At 38.9% G+C, this 26,063-nt stretch overlaps 2 protein-coding genes across 13 annotated transcripts in view; both read left to right on the forward strand.

Moving 5' to 3' along the window:
* TENT2 (terminal nucleotidyltransferase 2) overlaps positions 1 to 19,291 on the forward strand; it is a 46,778-nt gene extending 27,487 nt beyond the window's left edge. For 2 of the 11 annotated variants that reach the window (XM_071732241.1, XM_071732242.1), the window contains exons 12-16: positions 2,344 to 2,480; positions 8,944 to 9,035; positions 13,617 to 13,696; positions 14,818 to 17,281; positions 18,464 to 19,291. In XM_071732241.1, coding sequence (XP_071588342.1) covers positions 2,344 to 2,480; positions 8,944 to 9,035; positions 13,617 to 13,696; positions 14,818 to 14,892 — 384 coding nt within the window. In that variant the 3' untranslated portion in view covers positions 14,893 to 17,281; positions 18,464 to 19,291. Of the gene's footprint in view, positions 1 to 2,343; positions 2,481 to 8,943; positions 9,036 to 13,616; positions 13,697 to 14,817; positions 17,282 to 17,855; positions 18,027 to 18,463 lie in introns of those variants that run through there. The other 9 variants (XM_071732238.1, XM_071732239.1, XM_071732246.1 and 6 more) reach the window with 8 other exon arrangements.
* Positions 19,292 to 19,848: 557 nt separating this feature from the next.
* The window catches only part of CMYA5 (cardiomyopathy associated 5), a 47,983-nt gene continuing 41,768 nt past the window's right edge, over positions 19,849 to 26,063 (forward strand). For both annotated transcript variants that reach the window (XM_071731737.1, XM_071731738.1), the window contains exon 1: positions 19,849 to 20,108. In XM_071731737.1, coding sequence (XP_071587838.1) covers positions 19,957 to 20,108 — 152 coding nt within the window. In that variant the 5' untranslated portion in view covers positions 19,849 to 19,956. The remainder of the gene's footprint in view (positions 20,109 to 26,063) is intronic.

A 26,063-nucleotide genomic window follows, 5' to 3' on the forward strand; every position in this document is an offset into this window, starting at 1 on the left:
TCCTGCTTCTTAGGAGTGTTTCAGTTTTACCAGTGCTGCTCACATGACTTTTGATCAGTTGCAAGCTTAGTGAAAAAACAGAAAAATTAAGTATCCTGAAAAAATCCCTTCATCTGGACTATGCTTCTGTCATAGTGATCAATTTGTGATTTTAATACTCTGCAAGGTTTTGTAACTTCCTATTTCATTAACTTCTTACATCCTACTGAAAAAAAATGTGTGGATTATGTTTGGATTAAGTTGTATTTGATACCCTTTTGCTCTTCCATTTTTTCTGGATGCAAGTATACACACACAGGCATACATGTATTCTCCCTTTTGCTGTAATTTTTATTGCAACTGTATTTGATATATTCAGCTATTAGTATAACTGATTTTTTTTTCTTACTGAAATGATGTACAAGCATTAACAAAAAGTAATGAATTGTTACCAACCTATAACAGGTAGCCAAAATTTATTTTAGGTCAAGATCAATGAGAAAAATCAAAATCTTCACTAAGCTTCTACCTAGTGGTAAAGCAAATAGCTTCTTCATTATTCTGAAAAATTATATCCCCAAGTCTAGCTTTTAGATGCTCAATATGCCAGCCTCACTGTTGCAGCATTTTTTAATTGCAATTGAGAAGTTCTCGGGCATCTGAACATACAAAGTATGAAAAAAAAAAAAATCTTGTTTTCCTTTTCAAAAAAGGCTGATGCCTCCAAATATTTATTAGTCTTAGTAGATGTCTTTTATAGTAATTCTATTGCATTTCTGTTTTGTATTTTTTTGGAAGTCAACAACCATTGTTCTCATTTCTCTTTTAACCCCCTGTGTCTCTTTCCTTGTTAGCTTTTGTATTGCTAATACTAAATGTATTTGTTGGGACTCTTCTGTAACTTTCTGGGAATGGACAAACCAGGGCAAGTGACTTTCACTCTAGTACCTATTTGATTATCTTTGTGGTTAAAACTGTATATAGTATATAACACAGAAACGGCTGTTGCCCTTTTAGATGTTTATATGCTGCATATCTACTTTTTGTGTCTGTTTATCTCCATGGTTTTTGTGTGTTCTGTTGGGTTGTAATCCGTTGAATTCTGAAATCTGATAACTAATAATAGTGTTTTAAAAGCAACAGTGTGTTGTGGGAGAAGACTTGAAATTTTTTGTAGCTGGAAGAATGGCCTTTTTTCACAGCAGGTGTTGCACAAGGTTCCAGGAAGTTTTGTTGGAAGTGGCAAAAGAGAACATGGGTCCCAAACCTTGCAGACCTCCTGGTTTGGTCAATAACCACCTTTATCTGAGAGGAGGCACTACCAGCTCTGGCCATGCATTACAGTGCTTCCAGTGATGCTCTAGTACAGTTGGAGTCATGCCTGATACTACTCTTCAAAATAAAAAATGAGTGGGAGCGGAGACGCAGTAATGACTGAGTTGGTTCCTAAATTTACATATATTTGTTTCTTCACCTAAATGTAAGACTTGCTCTTGTGTATCTTGGGTTAATTTTCCTCAAAATACACAACACAATCCTGGCATTACCAAGTTTTAAACATTGTTTCTGTAGCAGGAAAAGGTATGTTCTGCTCTGATACCACAGTGTCTTAGAAGAACCTGAAGGTTGCAGTGCACACCCAAACAGCGTAGCAAACCTAAAATCATGTTAATTTTAGTCTTGTTCCTTCCTAAGATAGCCATAGTGAGTTTTGTCTATAGTAAACCTGACTATCTCCACTCCCTCAGAAAAAAAAAGCATGCTTCAGCTGAAGTTCTGTGTTCTGTGTATTAAGCTTTTTTGTATAACTGGTTTTTTTAAATTATTCTTTGAGATAGGTTGGCTAGAAGAGGTACTGCTGCAGTCTTTGAACTCATTATGTGGGGGGATGCAGGTTCATATTAGAGCCACTGGTTGTCATATGCAATTTTAACTCTGCTCTGGGAAAAAATGTCAGGCCTTCCTTTTTGATTGTTTCTGTACCACAGAAGTATGTTAGCTTCACCTGGACTCCCTCAACTGCAGCCAGCTCAGTAGAGTCTACCTTAGCTTCTTCTCATGGGATTTTACAAGCATGTAAATGCAACTCTAGTGCAGAGATTCTCCCTTTTTAAAATTCTTTAGCAAGCAGAAGGCAAGTGATAGTCTTGGAAACTCCTGTGGAAGATGGTCTACCTGAGTTCAGGGTGAGTAACTAGAATCCAACAGAGGATCACAAGAGAAGTAGTGTCCTTTGCTTGTACGTTGTCCATGAACTTCTAATAAGAAAATGATAGGCAACTTTTTTGTGTGTGTGAAAAATACATACACCTAGATGAAGGCTCTGTGTGTGTTTATATACATACTCTGGTTTTATTTCGACAGGAATCTTTTGATCCTGATATGCAGTTGCATCTTGTTCATCAAGTTCCATATACCATTCCTCCTTACCTCTCAAAAAATGGATCAAGCCTTGGGGATTTGCTAATAGGCTTCTTCAAATATTATGCCACAGAATTTGAGTAAGTAGTAAAATTAGTTTTAAAATAAGCAAAACTTGGATTCCTTCTATTCTGTATATCAAGACTCCAGAACCCTTGAAGAGAAAGCATAGCAGTAATGCAGAAGCGATAGCTAGTGGAGAGGAAATACATGGAAATAATAAAGGACAATAGGAATGCTGATGGAGAATGTCTGGCATCTTTTGTTTAGCCAAGCATCCTAGCCTGTAAATTAGCTGCCAGAAGCTAGAGAGCTCCGTTCTTTAAAAATATCTTGGTTTTGTTATATTACACCATTTTAAAATTACCTACCCATTTGTGAGAAAAACTGTTTTTCTTAGTTGTAGTTTAGGATGCCAGTTTTGATATGGATTATTTGGACTTCAATAGCTGTGCTTGTCTTCTGTCACCCTGAGTCAATGGAGATATCAGACTCCTTACTTTGACTATAATACAGATCAATATAGGCCACACCTAGTGAAGAATTCACCCATCTATAGTTCAGTCACTGACCTTGTTGGGTTGTTAGAATTTCAGTTTTATTTTGCCATCTGGATGTTACTGTAGAAAAGGAGAAACTAAAGTTTTGAGAGCAACTGAGAAAACTGTATTGTGAACATTTTTCCAAATTGCAACTTGAAAATTTCTTAAGAAAAGTACTTGTCTGTATAAAATATAAAATTAATTATTTCAGCAAGCTTAAAGATCTTAAAGTTTTAAAGAACTTGCTTCTGACATAGTTGGTTTATATATGTTGCTGTCCTGTGTGTGTGCACCATACCAGTTTCCTAGAAGGAGAAGAAAAACTGGGTACTCATGGTTTTTTAAGTGTTCATATTTTACTTCACTGTTAGAAGTGAACATTTGTGAAGCCCCTCTAAGAAAATAGCAATGGGCTGTACACCACCTATGGAATATGTAAGCTAAATCTCTGAGGCTTGTGGCAATTCATAATCTAATTGTACTTTGTGCCTGCTTAAGCCTGACTCTGAGATAAAAGAATGTTGTTTTGTCCTGAAGGTTTCTGTTGAGTAGATGTCTTTTCTGCTGGCAAGGTGCTTTTTGCTAACTTAAAAGATACTGCAGGATGGTATTGTCAAGTTCTTCATGTATGTGCTAAATGCATCCTTTACTATACTTTGTATAATGTCAATCTCTCATATATGAAAGTAAATTTCAAAATAGAATCAAAAAGGGTAGGAAGGGACCTTAAAGATCACCAAGCTCCAACTTCCCTGCATGGGCAGAGACACCCACCACTGGATTAGGTTGCTCAAGGCCCCATCCAACCTGTCCTTGAACACTTCCAGGAAGGGTAAAGCCACAACTTTGGACAGCCTGTTCCAGCATCTCACCATCCCCACAGAAAAGAATTTTTTTCTAATGTCTAACTTTAATCTCCCCTCTTTCACAATTGAAACCATTTCCTTTGTCCTCTCACTATACACTCATGTAGAAACCCCTACCCCAGCTTTCTTGTAGGCCCCTTCAGATACTGTAAGATTGCTATAGGATCACCTTGGAGCCTCCTCTTCTCCAGGCTGAACAACCCCAACTTCCTCAGCCTGGCTTCACAGGAGAGGTGCTCCAACCCTCTGATCATTCCAGTGACTCTCCTCTGGGCATGATCAAAGATCTCTATGTCCTTTAATGTTTCCTAAATTTAATCAGAGATGCACAGGAATGCTTCTAGTTAAGCAAAGCTTGAAAAAGTTGACAATGAAGATAGGATAGGTATTGGTGTCAAGGGAAGAAAAGAAACAAAGAATATCTGGCTTGTGTTTCCTGTTTGTTTAGTGTAAACATGTGCCTGGTGATACTTTTTATAAAACATATAAATAACAAAAACCCTACAAGAAAAATCAACCAACCAAACAAACAAAAAAAAAAACCCCAAAAAACTAAAATCCAAGGAAAACTCAAAAGCAATGCCCTGTGAAAAATAGTCATTGGAGTTGCTCTGCTGAAAATGTTAAATAGCTGAGAATTCTTACCAGGAAATGAGGCACCTAATGCCTCATATATATTATTTATATTATATTATTTTTAATCCTTTTTGCTACAGAAATAAAACTTAGTCAGATGTACTGTTTACTTGACAATCTGTGTATCCCTGACAACTATAAGTCCTGTTTGAAAGGAATAGGGTTTGTGTCCCAGCACTAAAATTACATGTAGTTTCATAAAAACTGGTAATTGGCTGGAGGAGAGGAACCCCAATTAATGCCAGTGCTAGGGAAGGGAGAGCAGAACACAATGTTTAAACAATTGTGTGGGGAAGATAGCCAGCCAGTGAAAAGAAGCAGTGTCCACTATCCACAGTGTCTGTTATCTTGAGATTGCTGATCGAGAGACTGTTATAGGTGGGAATGAGAGTAAGAGTTAAAAAAACAAGACACAGGACACTGTTAATTCTGCCTCCCATGGGTGAACTAGTATTTTGCTCCTGAATGTGATGAATATTCTCATTGCTGTTACAATTTTTTTTTAATCTTTCCCTATAAAACATTTACTAGTGGGTTTATGTATGAAAATGCTGAGATTATACTTCAGATTTTTTGACTATTAAGTTAGGTTACCTTAAAATGGCCCGTACTGTGCCAGAGAACTTCTGCTATTGAACTGTAATGTGTTTGATGAAAAGGTTAGTGAAGAAAATACGCCTTGGTTTTCATAAAGTGACTCTTGTAGATTGCTTCTATGGAGGGGAACACAGGACTGCCAGATTTGATATATGGGATGTGTTTTGCTGAAAGATCAGTATGCAATCAAGTATGTTCAGATCATGTGTAAAGATAATAATTTTGGACAGAATGAATCATTGATGCCACCTCCCTAGAATGCTTAACAGATTAGCCATTTGACACATATTGATCAGGTAGATGAAATGAAGATGGAGATACATTGTTTTAAACTTCTCCCTCTGTCTAGCAAGTGCCAGTAGGTATTTCCGTTAAAATCTATGTTTCATTTTCTTTCATGTAGTATTTAGAGCAGGATGGGACCTTAAAAAGGAAGAAACAGGAATGGTACAAAGAAAGAAGCATGAACCTTGTATGCTGTGCAGCCAGGAATAAGTTTTTCTTCTTGTGTTGTGATTTTTTTCCCTCCCCACTTTTAATTTGATTTGTTTGGAATATAACCTCTTTCAGAAAGTTGTTGATCACCACGTATTGAAATACTGCATATTCCACAGTCCTTCTCTAGGATTTTTGGTGTGTCCATAGGAAGTAATTTTTTTTCCCCCTCATACCTTACCAGAAATTTGGTTTGTAAGTTGATGCATATGACTATGTTGATGCTTACAGACTATGTATGGCAAGGCTTGATTTGCTGACACGGTTGTATAATTAGCTGGCTCTGAAGAGTTAAGTCTGCATAGATTTCATGATACAGCTGACTAAAACTACACTTACAACTCCATTTTAACTTTTAAGTGTTTCAAACTACCAAAAGGTCTGCTGATCACACCATGAATGTGACCAAGTAAGAAATGTAAGGAGGTGTTCTCAAAAGAAAGTATTTGGAAACTGGTCTGTGTTTACCAGGCCCTCTGGAGGGAGTGTCTGATTTCATTTCTGTGCCTGTGAGTGAAGGCAGCAGGTTTTCGCTTGGCTGTCTCTTTACAGAGCAAGACCTTGAAGCAGGGCCTTGCTCCCCTGCAGTTACTGCTAAGGAACCTAGAGATTGTCCTTTGTGACTGTACTTATCTTAATTTATTGTTCCAAGTTACATAACAGTTGTTTAAGATCATTGATTAAGTTGTATTTCAACATGATAAAAGATTGGTTATGTTACTGTGACAAAAATATAAAACTCAGTTGTTCATGGCTTTCCTCAGGCTAGAATTGCTCAGTTAAAGGAGTATTTATTTTTAAAATGGTATATTAAATACATCTGCAATTTGTACCCATCTTAGCATGTTTATGCAAGTGACTTTGACTTACAAGAACTCTGGAAAATGCAAGCTTTTTAATCTATTTCTAGTGTATTCGTATACTCTTACACTTGAAAATGCCTGGTCTTTTTCTTTCAAATTCTTGCTTTTTCCATGAGGAACACATATGTAATATGAGCAGTAACACCAGAAATAACTGATATGAAAAACAGGTTATTTTGAACATATGGATTGCAAATTTGTTTGCAGAGAATTTTTCTTTGTTGTCAATAAGGGAGTTACTGTGTGCAAGCCAGAATGGTTGAAATTGATACACAGATTGTTTGCTATTGGTATTTAATTTCTAATTCAGGCTGATTTTGTTACTAAGACAGGGTTAGTGAACATTTAATGAGACTTTTTAGCTGGTGCAAACTGTCTTATCACCACTGACTTAATGCAGTTATGACAGCTCATCTGCTGACAGCACAAAGTTCTTCCAGATTTAACAGATGAATTGTAGACTGTATTTTGATTTACAGTTGATATTTAGTTGATTTACTGTAGTTGCACCCAGCCAAGATCCTCTCTTTTTGCATGATGTCAAAAGATTGATTCAGTCAGGAGATGATGTTAAGCATACATGACACCAGTGCACAGCTAGCAGCACACTGCCCAGCTAATTCCATGTCCCAGTTGTTCAGGCCATATGGTGATACATTGTTGATGATCCAGATGTTTCACTGATACCGTAGTTTCCTGGTTTCATTAAAAGCAGCTGAAAACTGGGTGGGTGGTTAAGAACATAAAACTGCAAGTGTTTCCTTTTGTTTCCATTATATTTGGCATATTATTGTGACAAGCATGGTAAAGGTGCTTGGCACTTTGTAAAGATTGCCCTGTAATCTGCCTGGTACTCCTTTTTCAGTGTGATTACTTCCTACCATTTTATTGTTGTAAAATTGAGTGCAGAAATCAGTAGAATATCTTAAAAAATATATTTGAGTTCTTGTTCTGTTACACTTGTAGTGGGTCTAAAATTCAGCATATGCAAAGTGTTGGTGCTTTCTAATAATATGTTCCTTGTGCAAGGAATGTTGGCCTGTAAGCAAGCTATCTTTATTTGTCACATCCAAAGAGCTGTGATCAATGGCTCTGTGTCCAAATGGAGCTGTGGGATGAGTGGTGTTCCTCAAGGGTCGATGGTCAGACCAGTGCTGTTTAACATCTTTCTTGGTGACACGAACAGTAGAATCAAGAGCACCCTCAGCAAGTTTGCTGACAACACCAAACTGTGTGGTGAAGCCAACATGCTGGAGGGAACAGATGCCATCCAGAGGGACCTTGACAGGCTTGAGAAGTGGGATCATGCAAACTGCCTGAAGTTCAGCAAGGCCAAGTGCAAGGTTCTGCACCTGGGTTGAGTCAATCCCATGTACAAATACAGGCTGGGAGGAGAAAGGATTGAGGACAGCCTTGAGAAGGACTTAGGGGTGATAGTGAACCAGGACTTAACATGAGCTGTCGATGTGCACTTGCAGCCCAGAAAGCCAACTATGTCCTGGGCTGCATCAAAAGAAGTGTGGCCAGCTGGCTGAGGGAGGTGATTCTCCCCCTCTGCTCTGCTCTCATGAGACCCCATCTAGAGTCCCATGCCCAGTTCTGGAGTCCCCAACATAAGAAGGACATAGAGGTCTTTGTGTGTCCAGAGGAGAGCAACAAAAATGATCAGAGGGCTGGAGCACCTCCCCTGTGAAGCCAGGCTGAGGAAGTTGGGGTTGTTCAGCCTGAAGAAGAGGAGACTCTGAGGTGACCTTAAGTGGCTTTCCAGTATCAGAAGGGGGCCTAGAAGAAAGCTGGGGTAGGGCTGGGTGTGCAGCAGGAGGACAAGGGGCAATGGTTCAACTTTTAAGAGGGGAGATTAAGTTAGACATTAGGAAAATTCTTTTCTGTGGGGATGGTGAGATGCTGGAACAGGTTGCTCAAGGAAGCTGTGGCTGCCCACTCCCTGCAAAGGTTCAAGTCCAGGCTGGGTGGGGCCTTGAGCAACCTGATCCAGTGGAAAGCTTTCCTGCCAATGCAGGGGGGTTGGAACTAGGTGATCTTAAAGGTCCCTTCCCACCCTAGCCATTCCAGGATTCTATTATATATTTTTATACTATTGAATATTTTTTAATGGAGTGCACTGTGTGACTTCCATCTGCACTTACATTCCTTTTCTCCTTATGGAAACTTCTGAAAGGCAGATTTGAGGCTATCATTTCTTTTGAACTTGGAAAGAAATCTAGGTGTCCATATTAAAGGTGACACTTTTTTGAAAAAAAATACTCTGTTGTGAATTAGTCTTCTGATGGATACCTATAATGTGCTGTTTTACAGGTGTTTTCATAAACAAACTTCTGTTTGTGGAAAATTTTTCTTGTTTCCTACATATCATTCCTTACTCTTATATAATAAGTGAATTATAAAGATCAGATTTCTACACTATATTACTCATTGTAATAAAGTACTGTGTTGTAGCAGTTTGTCAGGTTTTTAATGTAAACTGGTATTGTTATTTTAGAGTCAATAGTTAAAAGTTCTTCAAATTGTTTTCCTTTTCCCTAGTTGGAGCCATCAAATTATTTCAGTTCGTGAGGCCAAAGCTATTCCAAGACCCGATGGTACTGAATGGAGAAACAAATTTATTTGTGTAGAAGGTAAAATATAAAGCTGCTTTATCATTTTTAACCATTAAGACACTAAGTGCATAGATCTGTCAATTAGACCTTACCTTATTGTGTTTTAATAATGTACACATGTAATATATTTATGTAGAAAATGAAGCTGAATCAATGTGAATAGTTTTGGAAACAGTCCAATCAGAAACATTTGAGAAGGAAGCTTTACGTTCTGTAATGTTTAAAAATAGTTCTCCTGACCTTTTCTTCATGAGCGTTCATTGCCCTGTTACTTTTGGAACAGGGATTAGGACTTTGACAAGGAATGGCCTTTATGAAAGTGTGTGTTTTGCTTCTCTACAGAAATAGTTGTCAGTTTTGCCAAGATTGAGCTTCTGAAAAAACAAATGGTGCACATACCCAGATTCCTCTCTTAGGATATTTCTTGATCTAGAAATGCCCTGACATCCCAAGTCCTATGGGTGGCTACTGTTTTTGGCTAATTTGTGAACGGGCATTTTCTGCAGAGACTATGTGATGTCCTCCAGAACTGGAGAGTAAATCTAGGGGTACCTTTTGGAGTTGAAGTTCTCATGCGTTCTTAATAGAGGCTGAACTGGGCAGTGGCACTCTAAAGGGAACCTCTTGATGCCTGTCAAGTGTTGTGGGGAATCTGCATGGGTAAGATGAACAGTGAGCATTCCTAGGAGATGAAGGGCTGGGGCCAGGTGTTTCAAGCTCTTGGGTGTTTTGACATTACTAAGGAGCTTAGTAATTCAGCTTTCTTTTGTCAGCTTGGAAAGTAGAATATCAGCATGCAAAATTAAGCATTTTAGAAGTTGCACCAAATAGGCTTGATTATGTACAAATTTTCCTTAAGAATGAATCTTGCATTTACACTATTAAAAAAGCAAAATTAACTATAGGTGACATACCTGATTCTTTCCTCTTACGATGTGCTCCAGGACTTTTTCAAGAGTGGGTTTTGGCTTCACATACCAAGTTTTTACCTCTAAATTGGAAGGGAAAATTTTCGTTTCCCATTTCAGCTCAAAGTAGGCTTCATGTTTTACCAGCTGATGAGCTAAGCTAGGTTAACAAAGTGTGTAAATAAACTTCTGTGTACTTTGAGAGGAAGCCTTTAAAAGGTAGCTAATCATGTCAGCATATTCTGGTTTCCAAGTCTTTGTCAGATTTTCCAGTTAGTAAATTCAAATGTCAGTAATTAATATTATTGCAAATATTTTATTAGCATTTGAAAAATATTTGTTAATAAATTACATGAGTTTATCCCTGCAAGTTGCCATAATTCTGTATGTAGCACTGTGTTTACAGAATCACAGAACTGTCACAGTTGGAAGAGACCTCTAAGATCAGAGTCCATCAACCCAGAAGAAACCACCTTGCCCACTAGAGCGTGTCCTTAAGTACCTCATTACTCTTTTTTTTTTTTAATACCTTCAGGGATGGTGACCCCACCACCTCCATAGGCGGCCCATTCCAGTGCCTAACTACTCTCAATAAGTAAAATCTTCCTCATATCTAGTCTAAACCTGCAATGATGCAACTTTTGGCCATTTCCTCTACTACTAGTGCTATTTACTTGGGAGAAGAGGCCAACACTTACTGAACTACAGCCTCCTTTCAAGTAGTTAAAGTAATAAGGTCTCCCCCCAGCCTCCTCTTCTCCAAACTAAGCAATCACAATGCCTTCTGCCTTTTCTTGAACAATTAGTTCCCTTGACCCTTCATCAGCTTGCTTGTTCTGAGGGTCCTAAAACTGAACCCAGGATTTAAAGTGTGGCCTCACCATTACTGATTACAGGGGTACAGTCACTTCCCTTCTTTTGGCCACACTATTTCTGATGCAAGCCAGGATGCTGTTGGCTTTCTTGGCCACCTGAGCACACCCCTAGGCTCAATGAGGGGAAAAAATGTGTTTTGTTTTAATTTTATTGGTCTATAAAACTCATCCTGACTTCTATTTCTGCTGTTAGAGAAACAAATATAGTAGAGATGCACCTTTCGGACAGTTTAAAATCTGGCAGGTTGTTACCACTATGAGGATACAGAGAACACTGCTTTTAGCTGGTGTTTATTGACATCCCTTGTCATAAGCTCTAAATTTCTAGTGACTGTTCTTGTTTTCATTTAAATCTATTAAGTCTATATCAAATAACATCATACACTCTCCTACTGAAAAAAGAGACAGTTTGGAAAAGTTTGGAAAATGGTGATTTGTGAGACAAATCAATAGTCAGGGAAACTGGATGAGAGGCTGTCTAAGCTGCACCTGATTTGTACCTGTACTTCTAAATCTTTCAGATCCACATGTGAAAAATAATTCTAAAAATAGTTCTTCAGAGCTTGTTTTTCAGCAGTTCTGAAATTTTAAGATTTCTGGTATTTTCATTTGGAAGGATGATCCCCTTTAGCCTTTCCCTCAGGCATGAGTGCTGAGGTTGTATTTTTTCTCTGAATATTCTCATCTGTGTGTGAACAAGATAAGTAATGACGGACTCTCACTGTTGAGATGGTTAGAAAATGTAGTGGTGTAAATACTAGTTGATTGCAAAATTCTTGCTTCACTTCAGGCTATGAGTTTGTCTTTTGACAGTAAATATGCAGGAAGAGTAAAGGGAAGATGTGAGTCAGCTTTTGTGACTAGCGCACCATTTTTTCTACTGATGGTTTCAGAAGATTATACATCTTTGCTCTCATTGCTATAAAAATATTTATGTCTTCATTCAGCATAAAGTGCATGAAGATCCTAGAATTAAAGAAGCAATTAGCATCACATTTAAGACACAACAGAAATGCTGCGCTGTTCCACATGGTAGGGGACGTGGAATTCTTAGTGGCAGTAGGTCACCTTGTCAAATTATGCATGGAAGTTAGAGGACTTTATGCCTTTTTTAATTTTCTTGCTAGTTTTTCTGTTCCAGTCTGGATGTATGATGCATTCTGAAGTTAAATAAATCTGCCTGTAAATGCCTACTACAGGCATTTTAAAAAGAAGCATTTCAGAAACCTGACAAATCCAATGTTAATTGCATGAAAAAATTTCTTTAAACAGCTTGCAGAAATGAAAAGCCAATCCCATGGAGCATGTTCCAAATTTAGCATTCCAGTCTCCATAATATACTGTACAGAGCACTGGCAAGGCTTTAGTTTTCATTTTTTTAGTCCCTCACTACAAGAAAACACTCCAGGTCCTAGAGCATGTCTGTAGAAGCTGGTGAAGGGTCTGGAGCACAAATCTTACGAGGAGCATCTGAGAGAGCTGGCATTGTTTAGTGTGAAGAAAAGGAGGTTGAGGTAGAAACCTGATCACTCTCTTGAACTATCTGAAAGGAGGTTGGGGCGAGGCGGATGTCGGTCTCCTCTGCCAAGCAACGAGTGATGCAACAAGCAACAAGGACAAGAGGAAATGGCCTGAAGTTGTGCCAGGAGAGGTCTAGGTGGGATATTGGCAAAAATTTCTTTACTGAAAGAGAAATCAGGTGCTGCAACAGGCTGCCCAGAGAGGTGGTGGAGTAACCCTTCCTGGAGGTATTTAAATGACATGTAGATTCAGTGCTTAAGGACATGGTTTAGTGGTGGCCTAGGCAGTGTTAGGATAACTTGATGGTCTTAAAGGTATTGTCCAACCTTACTATTCTGTGATTCTGTAGCGATATAAGTGCTTCTGATGTCAGTTTAATGTTTTATGTTACTATATGTCCCTATTTGAATAAAAGCTATTCATAATGAACTAAACAAAAAAGTTGCCATATCTAGCAAATACTTCTGTGGCCCTTGACTTTAATACATTCTGCCACTGTGAAATATGGCATGTTACGTAAGCAGTTATCTCATATGGGGAAAAAAGACTAGGAGGTCTGTTTCGTAGTGTATCATAATAGTTTCTGCATTTTAGTTTTTTTAGCATCTATTGCTTTAATGTTTTGACTTTTTTCATCCTTCAATTAACACAAAAAGTTCCAAAGCATTACTTATGGTAGGGGGGAAAAAAAGGGAAAGCATCACATAAACTTAAATTTAAATTTAAATTCTGTTAGAAAGTGGAAGCCCCGAATTGTTAACTTACAAATAAGAATTGTACAATAGGTATGTACTGGTAAGATATATTTTTACAGCAGTTAATACTTCTATAAAAAGATACAATATTTTTCTGAGTTCCTGGTATTTTACTGAGAAGCTGTTGAATGAGATGAATCTACAATGGATAGTTCTGAGTCATAAGTGAAGTAAGTTTCAAAACATTCTAATATGCAAAATCACATTCTGCAATGTCATCACAATATATTAAACAGGAGAAAATAATTACTGATGTATAAATCCAGCATGGTTATAGTGTGCTTCAATAGCTGTAATACTGTGACTTTATTATAGATCACATACTGTTAGACCATTCAGGATTTTTTTTTGGTGCTTTTTTGTATCAATGTTCTGTAGAAATTAAGACTGGAAAGCAAATAGAATCATCCACTCGAAACACTCTTGGGAAGCAAAGATATATTGTCTCTTCTGGGTTTTGTTTGATTACTTGCTCTTACAGTGAAGACACCCTAGCTCTAGGTTATTTAGGCCTTCTAAATTTTGTGTGTGTTCTTGCAGAGCCCTTTGATGGGACAAATACTGCTAGAGCTGTACATGAAAAACAGAAGTTCAATATTATCAGAGATGAGTTTCTCCAGGTAAAAACTACTTATTTAAGTATTGCAATCACTTTATACAAATGCTGCTAATTTAACGTGCCTGTTCCTGATGTTTGTGTTATGAATATTTTTTATGATTTATACTATTTAAATTTTTTTTTCTAATAGAACGTATGTTTTTTTTTTAAATAGTATCTCTATTTTACTGGGATCTCTGACTGTTCTTAATGTAGTTTTAACTAGGGATTAGTGTACAGAACTGGATCCTGGGTTTAACCCATTAGAATTCCCTGTTATGCTCTCATTAGAGGCTCCTGTTTATTCCAATTAATCAAATCCTTAAATATTTTAAGGGTTTTTCCAGCAAAAAGGAAAACAATGCCAGGTGTTTAGCATTGATTCAATACAAATTCTATAAGCTGTTGCCTTGGTCAGAAAAGGATAACTTTTCTGCATTTTTGTTCTGTTGAAAATGTCGTTTTCTCTCTATTTAACCATGTTAGTGTACAAAATGTTGAACTGTTCACATAGTTTTACATAAAATATTTGATTTTGTCAATCTGCTAAAGCAAATCAACTAAAGCAGTGGTTTGCAAAAAAGTAGTTTGGGCTATCTCACTGTTCTGTGAAATCAGGGTGAACTTTCCAGTTCAGAGTTTTTGCTTAACAAATTGCTTTCAAACCTGTGTGCCTAAAAAATGTAAAAGCAAATTTTTTGATCCTTACTGTCTGGAAGCCTGGCTCTGATAAAATTTCCTCTCTACTAGGGACCATAAGGAATGACAGTTGTTTAAAATTGCAAGTATTTATTGTGAACTTTTCTAGGAAGCCGAAGGAATCCATTTGTCTCATTGCCCTTGACAGATAATTCTTTCTGTGGTTTTCATCACACTTTGTGGTTTAAATGAGTTCTGTGTAATTACGTGAGTGTCCTTGCAGTTATTTGCAGGTTCATGACCCAACAGGTGTGTTCTGGAATTCACATTAGGATATAAAAGAAATAAAAACAAAGCCAAAAGCAAAGCCCTCCACTTATCAAGAAGGAAAATGTATCAACCTCATTTCTTTGGGTCTGTGAGGGTTACTCCTTGCAATTATATTTAAATATTAGTGGTAAATATATTCATTCTTTTAAAACTTCTTACTTTTTTTTCCTCCAGTCTTGGCAGGTATTACGAGACAAGAAAGACCTGAACTTTATATTACCTTTAAGAACAACAATACAGAAAAGATAAACTTCTTCCACTTTCTTCTTACTGGATCCTACTGAAATGATATCCAAATCAGGATGCAGTGTCCCTGTTGTTTTTAAGACACGATTTTCCCTAAATTTTTTGTTAAGGCACCTTTTTAAGAAAGATTTCACATTTTGTTTTCAACATGTCTTAATATGCCTGTTCCATTAGAGACATTTTGTCTGAAAATACACGCATTATTTACTTAAAGAAACACAAGCTACAAGAATGAATCAATTTTAATGAAATGATGGGAATATACTGACCTGTTGTTTCCATAATTTGTATAATAATTTATTTGGATGTATTTAACCATGACACACAGACATTCAGAGCTAAACTATGAGCAAGTCTGACTATGCCCTTAAGGCACTGCACCCAGTACCCCCTTTTTCCTGAGCAGACAGTTCGTGCTTTATATCAGCCCAACTGCCATAAGCACTTTTGCTCAACAAGGCACTTTCCATTTTTATTTCCCTTTTACATGGAACAACAAGCAAGTTTATGTAAATTAAGAGAGAGTATAGTTGGTGGTGTTCTGAGTATCGAGAACTGATACAGAATTTTCAAGCAACAATTCTACTACAAAGAAGTTTAAATAAGAAAGGATAGATCAGTATCCATCAATGTTTCATATTCACAGGCAAGGTACATTCTAGTGGTTCCTCTTACATACTTGGAGTAGTTGTGATGTCTCGTTAAAACAGAAAAATTAACAAGGAACCAAAAAAAAAACCTAACCAACACCAAAACATCCCACAACCCCATCACTGTTACAGAAAGATGTGCTTATGTCTAGTTTTTGTGTAAATATTTGTAAATTGGTCAGCTACTGTAAATCAAATTTAAATAAGTGATCTTGAAAATTTTACATTTCCCAAATTAAAGTTGTGAGCCCTCTTTTAGACCTGCTGTAGCACAATTTGTGCCTCTTGTATATTTGCTATTGATGATATGAATTGTTAGAATTCTACTTAGCATTGATGTCAAATTTTTATTTTTATTAAAGTTTAATATTTTGTATGGTGGCCATTGGAATAAAATTTATATATGAAACATGTAGTTTATTTTTCTAGTTTGTTATTTTGTACTGCCTAATTAAAATATTTCCTATAATTAAGTAGAAAAGGAAATGCTCTCTTGAAAATTAAACTTCTTTGTGGCTATTCTCCTCTGTGTCTGCATACAGGTAAAAGTCTCTCATCTGTTGCTGTCTGTAACACAATTGTGAAAACCCCTATAACTGTGTAAAATAACAAGCATTTTCTCATGCAAACCTGTAAGTTCCAATTTATGTCAAGTTTTTTGATTTGTTCCAGAAATTGTATGTGCCTGCTGTGAGATTACTTACTATACACTTTATCATCACCTAGTCTATGTAAGATTTTCACTTGCTTCTTAAAACAGCTTCTTTTACAATTAAAACAGTCTTTCAGTTTTAATCTTACTCTAGCAATCATCTAAAATATTGTCTCTCCATGCCTGTGTTGCCTCTTAATTGCCCTTCCTCTTTACAGGATGGTAGGCTTGGTCTTGCTTGAAATACTCATTTGCTTTACAAAAAGTGAAAGTTTTTAGTACTGGATGGTGTCTGGATTCAAAGATGACCCACAAGTGCTAATTGGATTTTGGGGATAAGGGAGGTCTGCTCTTTTTTAAAAAAAAGGTGCTGGCCATCTCTTTAACTAGAAAATGTAAAGCTTTCCCAAGGTGGGATAACCAGGAAGAGGCATACATGTTCAAATTTGGCAAAAATGTATTTCAAGTGAGCCGGGTGAGAGGCACAAAACATTACGTGTCTGTCTCTTGCGAGTTTGCATTGCATTACATAAGATGTCAAGATACCTCATACCTTAAAATTATTGCTTTACGTTTGAAGCTGTTGTCTTAACTGTTTTAAAATAGACATTAAAAAAAATGTGGTACCTCCTTGCAGTTCTCTAAAAACTGACCTAATAACTCAGCTGTCATTTTAATTCAAGCCAAGATCTGTAGCCACAATGGCCTGGGTCTTTCAAAAAAATCCTTTTGCTGTTTTCTTTCCAGATTTTATGTACTTCTGATAAACTACATTTATAATCAGAAATATAAAGTTGAGATAGAAGTTTTCTGAATTGTTGGGGGAAAGACCTTTTTGTCACAACCTCTCTAAAAATAGAAAGCTTTCCAGTGCTACCTGAGCGGCAAGATGGTGTTAACTTCATTTAGCTTTTAGCAAAAAAGCTAGTGGGTAGTCTAGCAAAAGCATGGAAAGTGGCAGTGCTTTTGCATATTAGAAAATATTCTGAGAGATTTGGAAAATTTCACTAGATGTCATGCACTATTCTCCTGCCAGGGCAAGCATGGACAGCTCCATTTTCCACTGAAGCTCCAGACAACTGGAACAATGGTGAGTGAACATAATACTATTTGTTAAACGGTGAGCTGCAACTTTTGACAGAAATGTTGAGATAAAATACTGCAAAATAAATGGTTTGGGGAGAGCTAGTAGGAACTGAACTTAACTTTCCATTCAGTTCTGCATAGTCTGAAGTTGTTCAGAAGCTTAATGACCTGGATTTTCATCTCCTCTGGGCTGGTATCCAGAGCGAGAAATCCTCTAATGGCCATCATAAATCTTAGTGTTAGCACAAACATCCTCAGCATCAAACACCTATCCTTTGGCATTCATCCTAGCATGATTTTTTTTTCTGAAAGACCTTTGGTAAAAGGTGTTTTACAGAGCATACCAATGTTTCAGCAATGTGTGCAAGATGCTAGCTTCTCTGAGGCTTTTTACCACCTTGAAAAAAAAAATGCTTTAGTTCAGCTGTTATTTTAGGACTAATTTTGAGTACTCCTTTTGGCAGTGGATTTCCCTGTCAGTTCTCACCTTATATAATGTCAGAAACTAGTAGTGCCTCACCTAGGATTTTTAGAACTCTCCTTAGTCTTCTAGCAGTAGCAGTGTTTTTAATTAACAGGCTCAGAGATGTATGGCAGGACCAAACATTAGCAAGACCTTCCCATTCAGTCACAGTTGTCCCAGACTGGCATAGGCTGCATACTGTGAAACCTGAAATTTCTCTTCTAGTTCTCTTCCTCTCACTTCTCCTAAAATGTGATTGTGTAAGTGTACTCTCTGAACCTTAAAGTGTTCTGACAGTGTGAGAGCCTTTTAAGAAATCCCTTGCAAAGAACTATATAAACCTGTATATTTAAAATATAAATATAAACCTATTTTAAGATTCATATTGAAGGGTGACATGGAAGGGTGACATGGTTATTTGGGAGGAATGGGCATCCATGGTGAAAGGATGTAAGATGACTTGTACATAACCTTAAGTTAGTGTTTGTGAATTCCATCCCAAATGCTTATTTGAAATCAGTGCTTTACTTAAACTTGAGTCAGTGAACTAAATTCATAGTATATTTGTTGGTGAATTTAATGAGAATGTCACTCTTGATTTAACAGACTCTGCTTGCTCTGGGTTATATCGCGTTTGCTTTGTAGTATTTGGATTTTTTAATAGTTGTCTTGTTTTCTCTAATCATTGTGTGGTGCAATATAAATCTTTCTTTGATTTTGCAGTGTATGACACTTGTAAGAAGGCCATGAAAGAATATCCTATACTGGTCAACTTACAGGTCAGATTAAGTTGTGAGAAATGCAGGAGGAAGAACATGAGGCCTGGAAATAATTTCAAGAGGTTCTGGTAAAAGGGTACTCGCCTTCTTCAGTGCTGAAGACTGAATCAGAACTTGTGCTTCATCTGTACGCACTTCTAGAAGATTGTAATCCTCATGTCTTCATTGTGTAAAGAATGTGAAGTACTCTACCTTAAATTTCATTGTGCTGTGTACACTGTCTCTGTACTCAAGATAAACCCTAAGGTTTAAGTTAGTATCTGTTTCAAGTACCTCTTCAAGAAATTATGTTCTGGTCTTGTAAATTGTGCATCTCAGTGGAGAGGTCAAGAGAGCAGAAAGGTTTTGTCTGCATGTACTTTTTAGGAAATATTTTACTTTCAAGCGAATCTTTCAGTAGGATTTTGATTTAGAGAGCTCTTGTATGCCAAAAAACCTGCTTGAGTCATTCTGTACTTAGAAAAAAAAGAAAAAAAATAATTTGGACCCAGCTATTTATTTGAAGAACAAAAAACCCAAACAAAGAAAAAAATGAATAATGGCAGTAGAGTTATACTGTGTATATGGTATTTTATACCTGAAATAATTTGGCTGTTCTTTATTTAGAAGCAGGGTTTTGGTGCTTCTTCTCCTCTTGTAAAAATAATTGAAAAAAAAAAAAAAATCATCCGCTCAGCTAGTGCAGGTGGGAAACAGTACCATTTTTGTCTGTGAAGTGTATCACTTTGTGTGAAATTCAGAATAATAAAGAGTAAACATGGCTTAATGTAAACTGACAGTAACATAGTTTGTCTTTGCTTTAAATTAAAATGGGTGCAAGTCTACTCACAGGAGAAATCTGCTATGTCCTGTGATGTAACACATCAAGAAATCTTGGGGTTCAAATGTATTCCCATACTGCATCTGGTACCTTTTATGGAACAATATCAACTCCTAAAGGCATGTGCCCTGTGCTCATCCCCTGGTAGTTGTATTTGACATCTTTAGCTCAAATTTGAGGCACTCGGTACGCTCTGGGGTGGAACTCGTTTTGGAATGTGCCGAAGGCACCTTTTTCTGGGGCTGTAAGAGAACTCTCCTTCCACTTAATCAGTTCCATCCTCCCCAAATTCACCAGAGGTGGCTGGGGAGGGTCTGCGAGGCCCCATCCTGTGCCTCCCGGCCCTGCTGGAGCTGCCGGTTGGCAGGGGCCGAGCAGCTGGGCGGGCGATGGCGGCGGCTGCTGGGTTCTGCCATGCGCCCTGGCACCTGGTTGGTGCTGGGACCCAGGGCAGGACTGGCACAGACTCAGGGCTGTAACTTGGCTGCCTTCTATTTAAAGACCGTCCTGAGTCAGGAGAGGCGAGAGCTGCTGGGGATGACAGTTGCTGCAGGCAACCCTGTGGAGGACAGGGTCGGGGGTAAAAATCACCGGCGAAGGCCTGAGCTGAGCGGGGCATGGAGGGATATCACAGAGCCGAGTGTGACAGGGCCTCTGAGACCTCCTCCTTCGTAGGGGATGAAGAAGAAGAGGAAGAAGAGGAGGAGGAGGAGGAAGAGGAGGAAGAAGAAGCTGTGGACCCGGAGGAGGCAGAGGAGCTGACTAACAGGTACTGCCTCCCCAGGGACTGGCAGCCTCGGGGAGAGCTGTCAGCCTCACCCCAAATCAGAGCCTGGGGGAAATGGCAGGATTGGGACCCACTGCTGGTTTTTAGTGTTTCCTGCTTTCCTTCACCAGTAACCACATTAAAAAGTCAGTGGGGGGGCTGATACTGGAGGTTGTTATGGATGGGTATGGCTGTAATTAATATTGTGCAGTAAGAGCTCACCCTGAGTTCCCTGAAAGCTTTTCTATTTTAAGATCTGGTGTGCCAACTCAAGTGGCATCTCCCTCTGCTTCTCCCTCTCTGGCTGACTCTGTCACATATTGATCGTAAATGCTCTAGAGATTTGCTTGTCAGAAGAAAATGGTCAAAGATTATAATTGCGCACTGAAATTCATTCCTTTCTACCACCCTTTCCCCATTCCATCTTGTCCCTCCCTCTTCAGTCTCTTCTTGCCCCAAAAAGGAAAAGCTTGTATGTGCTTGCCACTGCCCATCATGATTTGTGTGGCTGATTTTTGGGGTGCAGTTGGAACACTTTTTTGGGGGTTTTTTTAATCAATTTTTTTCCTTCCTCTAAATGACTTTTGCACAGAACAGTTTCTTGTCTTAAGATTGCACTCCTGCCATCAGGAAAATAACAAGTGAGACAGTGGCCTGGCAGCTGGCACACAGCCCTGGTCCTACGCAGGAGGCAGAGATATTGGCAACCCGATCCACACCATTGGGCTTCTCCAGCCGTGCCGCGCTGGTGGTTGCTAAAAGAGATCATGAGGCTTGACAGTCCTGCAGCCCGTATCAGGTGGCAAGATTTCTTCCTTGTGTTAGGTAAAACATGTCAGTTTTGGGTGAATAGTCTAGGGAAGAACAAAGACGCTAATAATGGCAGATTAAGATATTTCCAGAAAAAAATTTTTAAAGAAATTCGGGTCATATCATTCCTAAAACATCAGTGCTGGGAAGCCATTATGAGACTGTCACAGTTCAGAGTGCTTTCTAACATTGTTGAGGAAAAGAAAAAGATGCAAGAGAAAAAGGTGATGGAAGAAAGGTGGGGAAGGTCTCTACAGCCTAAAACCCCCTCAAATGCTATGACAGCAAAAGTCATATGGGGGAATATCACCCAGGCCCAGGACTGTAGGAAGACCTCCTTGCACAGGGAGCAGAGAGATGTTTTTTCACATAAAACAGTCCTGGTGTTAATGCTGCTTTTCTCTCAAGTGAAATGTTGACTTTTCAGTCTCGTACAGGCAGTGAGGGGGGTTATGTGCAGATAAATGCTGCTTGCATCTGAGTGCTGCTCTACAAGAAAACAGTTGAGCTACTCACCATAGCCAGCTAAACTGCAACTGACTAGATGTTCTTTAATACAATCACCAATAAATGGCTAATAATAAAGCTCAATTTGTCAAACATGTGGGTTTGGCTAACTTCTCCCTTAAACAGAGGGAAATCTACACAGCCTTGCAGTAGCTGCAATGAGAGGATGGCTTCTTCATGGGTACCTGTTAGCAGCTCCCCACATCTGGGTCTTGCTTCTGGCCAGGAGCCTCTGCAGCACAAACTCAGGCATTGGATGTCAACAGCTAGTTAAACCATATCAACCATTATCTTTAGCTGTTGATTTCTTTACGTATTGCAGAATTAATTTCTATTCTTAATCATCTTACTACCAAAACAGATGAGAGTCTACCTGGTTTTAACAGCTTTCTAACATCTCCGTGCAGTGGTAACTGAGTATGCTTAAGTCCATTGATTTAGTTTAATTACGCAAAAGGAGATGTTAATTTGGGGTTTGGCTCAGACGTGGTAACTGCACTGAGCGCTCAACAATAGCTAAGTAAAGTTAAATAAAAACTGATTCTTTAAGTGCTTAATTTTTTTGTTGTAAATGTCAGCACGGTTGTTGAACTTAGAGCCACCTATGCTGAGTGCTTGGGCAAGACTCCTGGGAGGTGCTGGCTAAGCAAGAACAGGCAGTCTGAGGCCCCAGGACAAACTAACCCAGGCTGTAAACTGGTTATTTCTTGACAAACAGGTTTTCAAGCTCCACACTTTGAAAAGGTATCTTAGCAGAGATATAGCCACTACGCAAATTTGGCTGAAGACAACAACTTGCCCTGGACCCTGTGTAATTGATTTTTAACTCTCTGTTGCTTTTGTCTTCCTCCTCTGCATGCAGCTGAACAGCACCTGGCTGGGCAACCTTGCAGGCAGCAGGAAATTCCCCACTGGCTCCTATTTCTACCTTTCAAGCACGTGAAGTGTCTTCAATCCTATTTCATAAGAGTTATGCAGCATGATGGCTGGCCAAGGGTGGAATGTGCCCATGCAACAGGAGCAGAAGAGCCCTTGTTCTCTCACCAGGACACTAACCCCTGGGCCGTTAGTGACCCATTGCACTTCCACTCCAGTTCCCCTGCAGCAGCCCTGGGGAGCAAAATCCCAAAAGCTGCAGCAAAGTTTATGACTTGCGCCAAAATTATGATGCATGCACATGAAAAAGAAACAAATTCAGGTTTCACATCTTTACTACCCTTTTTGATGTAATACTTAGATACTTTGTTTTCTTAGCACGCATTTTCATGCAAGTGGCATCAGAGCCTACTATGAAGATGGGATAAGGCATCATGCCCTTCTCAGCATAAGTAACCCACTGATCTTGAGAGGGTTCATGCAAAATTTTCTTGCTCTGGTGCATTTTGCTAGCTGAAATAGACAGATCGAGGCAGATGTCTTTTGTTTCTAGCTCCATGTAGAATTAATCATCAAAACAGAAAAAATATTTTGAAAGATGAACATGAGTATGAAGTTAACGGGTTTTAATTTTTGTACTGATAATGGTGAGATTAAAATTTAATTATAGCAATATAGCTAACTGGGTTACATATGCACTAGAATATCCAAGTGTGTAACTACATGAGCGGTGATCTGCTCTGACAGGGTTGTATCTCTTGGAACATTCCCAGCTGATTTATTGATTTTTTTGGCTTTGTTTTTTGTTGGTTTGTTTTTTCAGTGAGGTCTCTAGATGTGTTTTTGAGTAGGTCTTACACAAAAATGGCTCTGCATCCAATTAATAGAAGCTGGTTTGCCTGGGATGGGTATGGAGCTGGTATCTCTACATTTAGTGATAACATGAGACACATAGGTCAGGAGAAGGTGCTCGAGTTCTGGTGCTTTTTAAAATTATTTTTTATTTTTATTAATTTTTTTTTTTTTTTTTTTTTTTTTTTTTTTTGTAAATAAAGCAGTCTTTTCACAAGAAGATGACAGGTGTAGAAGCTTCAGAGCCAAGTCCATCTTATGATGAGTAGTAAAAAGGATGCCATGTGGGGGATGTCACAGCATCCATGGGAGCAAAGGAGTAGTGCTGGCAAATGGAAGGGTGGGAAGGGGAGTACTGGGGATTTATCTTCCCAAGGAAAGCTCTCTTGAGAGCAAAGAAAGAAAAATATGGGGAAAGGGTGCAACATCTTATTTTCCTAGGTGAGGCAGTGCTGGCCTGGGGCTGTGGTGGGAGGGGCTGGGGGGGCTATTTTTTTGCCGTAGGCACAAACGTGGGGAAGGTGAGAGTGGTGGGAAGTGGAGGTTCTCCAGTATCCACATGGTGGGGAAGAGGCTGGAGCTACAGGGCACTGGGACCAGTGGAATGGGGCAAGGTGGGAGCCAGCCTTGATGTGAGGAGAGGTACAGCTGGCAAATGCACCCCACATACTGGTCCCTGGCTGGCAGCTGCAACTGGGAAATACAGTTCACTCCATATTTTGTTTCTCTTCAGACTTTTTAATACTATTAACTCAGTCCTTGATAATGTTCCACATTGGAGTTAGGATCTAAAATAACAGACTTTGAGAAGTTCCCTCTTAGGTTTCAATAAAGTTATTAAATCACTGGGTAAAGGAAGTCTGGCACTCAGACCAAAGTGATACCTGTGATCACTCCACGAGCTGTGGGGTGGAGAATACAGAATGCAGAAGCAAGGCAGACCTCTGGGGCACAGGGGTGCTGAGGTTTCTCAGGCAGCAGGTGAAGCTGCCACTGGGAACATGACTAGGCCATGCCATGATGTGACAACTTGGAAAGAGACCAGCACTGCCATGGGTTGCGTCACTTCCCAGGCATTTGCAAGCTTCAGGGATGGAACAAAATGTCTGAGACTGGCCCAGCTCCCGGCTCCCAGCTATTCTTAAAAAAAATCAGCTTTATAGCAGCACAAGCAACAGTCTAACTGCTTTTAATTATTTGTTTGAATTTGGCCAGATGCATGAGCCACTGTATTGCCAGAATGAGCACCATTGACACTGAAGGAAGTTCCCAGTAGGTGAACAAGTGAGAGGCTGGTTTTAAAAAAATTACTTTCTGTAACTCCTAATTTTCTTATCTTGAAGAAGGATGGATGATCTGTAGCCCTATAAAATGCAGAACAATAGGCAGAAACCTCGCCAAGCATACTGATTGCAGCACGGTAAAGGCAGAAGCTGCACAAAAGTACAGAGCAAAACCACAAATATGGAAAAATAAAATACTTGCTTCGGTTGGGAAGGCAAGCTGACCGGTAACCATTTCCCTCTCCCCTGAACTTTGCCTGCAGGTTTTAAGTGGAATTTTTTAAAGGGATGAGAGTTCTGGTCAGCGCAGTCCATCACCACAGCTTGACACCTGAGGCATTTTATCAGGGTTGTTTTCAGCTTGTGAAGTATTATGCAGCAGCATGAAACTTTTGATGATGCCAGAAGTGACAGGGTACTATGTGAAGTGGATGAAAGGACATTTTGGACGACTTTAGAAAGCTGATGGGATGGCCATACTTCTCTGTGGTTGTGGCAGTGTAGCACAGATGGACAGATGTCAGTCAGTGTATCTGAACACAACCACTCTGGCAGTTGGGGTGACGAAAGCTCTTCCCCGGTATGATAAATAAATTAATGTGTTTCCAGTCTGCACAGCTGGATTAGAAATCTGAAACCCCAGCAATCACAGCGCAGAAGTCATAGTGAGAAGCAGAGGAATGTGACAAAATGAGAAAAATCTGGTCTTGAGCCATTATGACTGAAAGCACGAAATCAGTTGTTAGTGTCTTCAAGAATTACAAAAGATTTCAGCCAACGTCCTGGCATGGCTGGCAGTATGGGTGCTGACAGGAGTCAGTGTGAAATTAGCATGTAGAAAAAAGGCAACACCAGCCTTCCTCCCTGGATGTCAGTTGGTTTACATCTGCATTCATGGAGCTGAAACACTGATACTGTATTTCTGCAATGGCTGTGCAGCATGCATATTGTATGCAAAACTAGGGCAGCATATGGAAGTATATTGGAAGAAAATGCCTGAATTATGTGCCTTTCATTCTGGTCTCAGTAATATAAAGCACCATCCTAATGTACTCTAGAGGAATATGAACCGTGACCATAACCTTGGAAGTGAGACAACGATAATAACTCAAGATTTTTGCATAGACAGGGCCAGAGCAGCCCACACTTACTTAATAAGATCAGCAAAGTGGGAATGCTGTTCTTCTCTGCATGGGGTTTTATTTAATACCACCAAGTAGTGCAGAAAAATAGGTTAAAAATTATGACAATTACTTAGAGCTTGAAAAATCTGAGAAAAAAATAGGCATCTATTATGCTGGACTTGAATAAGATCTAAAAGCTTCCCTAGTACTAATGCTGTTTATTCTGGTTTGTTTTGTTTTATTTTGCTATGGTCAATTCAACCTAATGAAAAACTATGAAAGGGGCAAAGGATAAGCTAACTGCAAAGTTGGAATAGATTTATTTGCTTTGCCTTTCCCTTGAACCTGTAAATCTCACCTTATGGAGCCAGCCTTGCTAAAGTACACTACAGCATGGCAGCTAATCAGCTGTACATGCTGAGCTCTTACATTTGTTTGAAGGCTGGGTTGTTTTGTTTTGGTTTATTTTGGGGGCTCTTTTCTAAGATGTGATTATTTAGTATTAA

Source organism: Heliangelus exortis, chromosome Z (genome assembly GCF_036169615.1).
Source record: "Heliangelus exortis chromosome Z, bHelExo1.hap1, whole genome shotgun sequence".
Taxonomy (NCBI): Eukaryota; Metazoa; Chordata; class Aves; order Apodiformes; family Trochilidae; genus Heliangelus; species Heliangelus exortis.